General features: G+C 38.7%; 1 protein-coding gene across 1 annotated transcript; it reads right to left on the bottom strand.

Annotated features, from left to right (window-relative positions):
* Positions 1–542: 542 nt before the first annotated feature.
* Positions 543–2,186, bottom strand: LOC137265084 (M-phase inducer phosphatase-like). The gene is made up of 6 exons (XM_067800400.1): positions 2,142–2,186; positions 1,706–1,954; positions 1,400–1,561; positions 1,134–1,261; positions 882–999; positions 543–710 (listed from the first exon to the last, which is right to left on the bottom strand). The coding sequence occupies exons 1-6, from the start codon at positions 2,184–2,186 to the stop codon at positions 543–545; spliced, it is 870 nt and encodes a 289-aa protein (XP_067656501.1).
* Between the last annotated feature and the right edge of the window lie 823 nt (positions 2,187–3,009).

Below are 3,009 nucleotides of genomic sequence, written 5' to 3'. Positions count from 1 at the left end.
TTGATGCAAAAACATGAATTTTGTTGTGGTAAATTCTTGCAGTATTCTTTGGGTCATTGAAAAAGACTACTTGAGTTAAAATTAGAATGTTCCGGAAGTCTTCACTTGTGGTGATAATTAACAGCCATCACGAAGAACAGATCAAATGACAAATGATCGATGGCTCAAGACTTTCCTCGCGTTTCTGAGCTAGGAAACTGCTGTGCGAAGTATACTTTCTTCAAGCAAATACGGTATTTGAAACTCTGCGTGACATAGCATGCCACTTGTTTCAATACTTTCAGAAAATGTATGTCTGTTGAACAAAACGAAGAAATGGAGGAAAACAAACATTGTGTAAGTCTGCATTTATTCATATTGTATAAATACTATACATCACATCATGCTTGATAACGGTGGTCAATATAGGTGTAAAGTGTTTAGTTATTGCCTCAACATTCAGGCACCAACACAACATAAACAAGAACAATAAATAACAAGTCCCCCAAATCTCATGCCAAAAAACAGGTGAAATTTCCAATGTCACTAATTCATCCTCCAGATTACCAAAGACACATCTTGAGTGGTGACGCGTCTATTTGGTGACGTCGACTGCGCATGTTCTGTTTGTCTCCTGCTGTCCAGGACTTGGACTTGACTCGGAAGTGACGTAGTTGTTTGGAGTAATTCTGGTGCATCATGGGAACGTAGTTTCTTGGATTGCATTGAGACTGAAACATGGTTGTAACTGTACATAATGCATGCACTTTAACAAAAAGATTTATGGAGAAAAGTATCACACTATTTATTAATAATTAATAATATTATATTTGTTACTTCAGTGCTGGAATTCTGATATTGCATTATTAGATTAGTACCTATTTAAACGTTTCTCAACTTACCTGATGTTGTTCATAGAAGGCTTTGTATCCACCATCTAAAAGGTATACTTCCGGGTAGAAGAGGAAAGGGTAACGATCACTGTTCAGCTTCCGGTCAAGGTTTCTCAGGTGTCTCAATCTGCATCCGATAATATATCGTTAAATGAAATGGTGCATTAACAAAGATAATTACAATTTATTTCATTGATACATCACTCATTTAATCGAAATCTTAAATCTGAAATCGTTTGCGTCAACCTCCCATACACTTACAGTTTGGGACCTCTCTCTGAGGAAAATTCACAGTGGAAGATGAGGATGTTCCGTTGAGTGGTGTCACGCTGCTGTAGACCGGTCACTAAATCCGTGATCAGAGCCTGGTTGTGAAGATTCTCCGCACCCTGAAGTTGATATATAACAGTATATAAATCACCCACATTTAGAGTATTGATTTCTGTCATTCCAGATTTGTTTATTGTTTTTAAATACAAAAGTGCCGTATAGGTTTGTACGATGAAAGAATTATCAAGAAGCCTTACCTCAATATGAACGCCCTCGTATTCGTAGGGGTAACGGCAGTCGATGATTTGGTAACTGGAAATGACGTCAGCATATTTTCCAGCAAGAAGCTGACTAACTGTTTGTGCAGACACAGACTTGAGATCCTTGTGTCTGCCTTGTATAGTTGGGAGACAATGAACCTGAAAGTGAACGAAACTTTCATTATAACGCAGCTTGTATGTCTGTCTTACAAAGTGATTAAGTTTTTTTGCATTCCCATTATTTAGGCACTACAGAAGTTCTTAATTAAAACCGTTGGATGCGAAAAGGTACTTTGCACTAACCCGTGAACCATCGCCGATCAAGTCTCCTTCGTTTTCCATTTTGTCCAAAGCAGACTTCATCGCTTCTGACCTCACTTCTTTCTGTGCTGTTTTATTGACAATATCGACTGTCTTCTGTTTCTTGATCTGCCTTGCCACAACATATTCATCCTCATCATCGTCATTGTCACGTGGTCTCTTTTCTGTGAAAAGGGACTTCCTTGGGCCGAGAAAACTGGTTTTCTTGAAAACCACAGATTGTGGAGACACCTGAAGGAAAATACATACATTGCATTTCGATTGTTCAATCCAAAAGTTTTATGTTTAATAGACTAGCCCTACTCAGTTATCAGTTGGTGCGTGTACGTTTCTGTCTTACGTTTTGTGCACATAATTTACCTTTCTGTCTCTCTAATGTATACAAAGCATGCATAATATATTATAGCGCCAACCTCACTGTCACTGCAGAGAGACTCAAAGCCGCTATCCCGTGAATCGTCATCGTCGAAAACGAGGCCTCGTGTCTGGAAAACCTCTGGGAAATTGTGACTTTCCTCCCTAAACATTTCTGTAAACGAATAGTTTCTACAGGTCCAAATATTTGGATTAAGGGGTTTTCTGCTAAGCCAGTTTGCAAGCGAATGGTGCTTTGCTTGTGCTCTCCCATATCTATATACTTGTTCTAAAATAACATATTTACATAACAAAGACAACACTCGTTGATCGTTTCATTATCCATTTAACCGTGAATCATTCATAATGGTTAATGAAAACATAGTTAAACGTTAAGGCATTTAGGGATTAGGCTTGGTGTGAAAGTGCATTCGCTTGTGTTCCCCCGTAGTTGTGGAGCTAACTGTAGGAAGGTGTAAGTGGGATTATCCCGGGTTAATCAGCGAATGGAACATCAAATATACCGGTAGACCATGTGTTGATAACTCCTATTTCTGGTAGGTTTACCAGTCAGTTGAATGACAATTAAGGAAAATTTGTATTTACTTTGGGAACAAGATCTTTAATGTGGGCACGCTTTCTGCATGAATTTCCCCAATTGCATGGTGAAGGTATAAAGTAAACAGGTTTATCGAGGGGCTGTTAGGATGATCTGGATTACCTGGATTAGACTTGCGTGCACAAACCGTGTTAATGCTTAAGTGGATGTTGACTAAAATTGAGCCACAATGTGGACTGGTTTAATAAGTTATTGGTTCCTGGTTCTGTTTCAACTTCGCAAGAGACCTCGACAAATTGCTCTTGTCTTACAGAAAACATCTATCTGATATCTGTGCTATCTCTGATGTCACTTTGCATTTCGGAAGCGTCTT

This window comes from Haliotis asinina, chromosome 15 (assembly GCF_037392515.1).
Source record: "Haliotis asinina isolate JCU_RB_2024 chromosome 15, JCU_Hal_asi_v2, whole genome shotgun sequence".
In the NCBI taxonomy this organism is placed as follows: Eukaryota; Metazoa; Mollusca; class Gastropoda; order Lepetellida; family Haliotidae; genus Haliotis; species Haliotis asinina.
The sequence above is the reverse complement of the archived record's forward strand: the minus strand, read 5'-3'. Positions and strand labels throughout refer to the sequence as shown.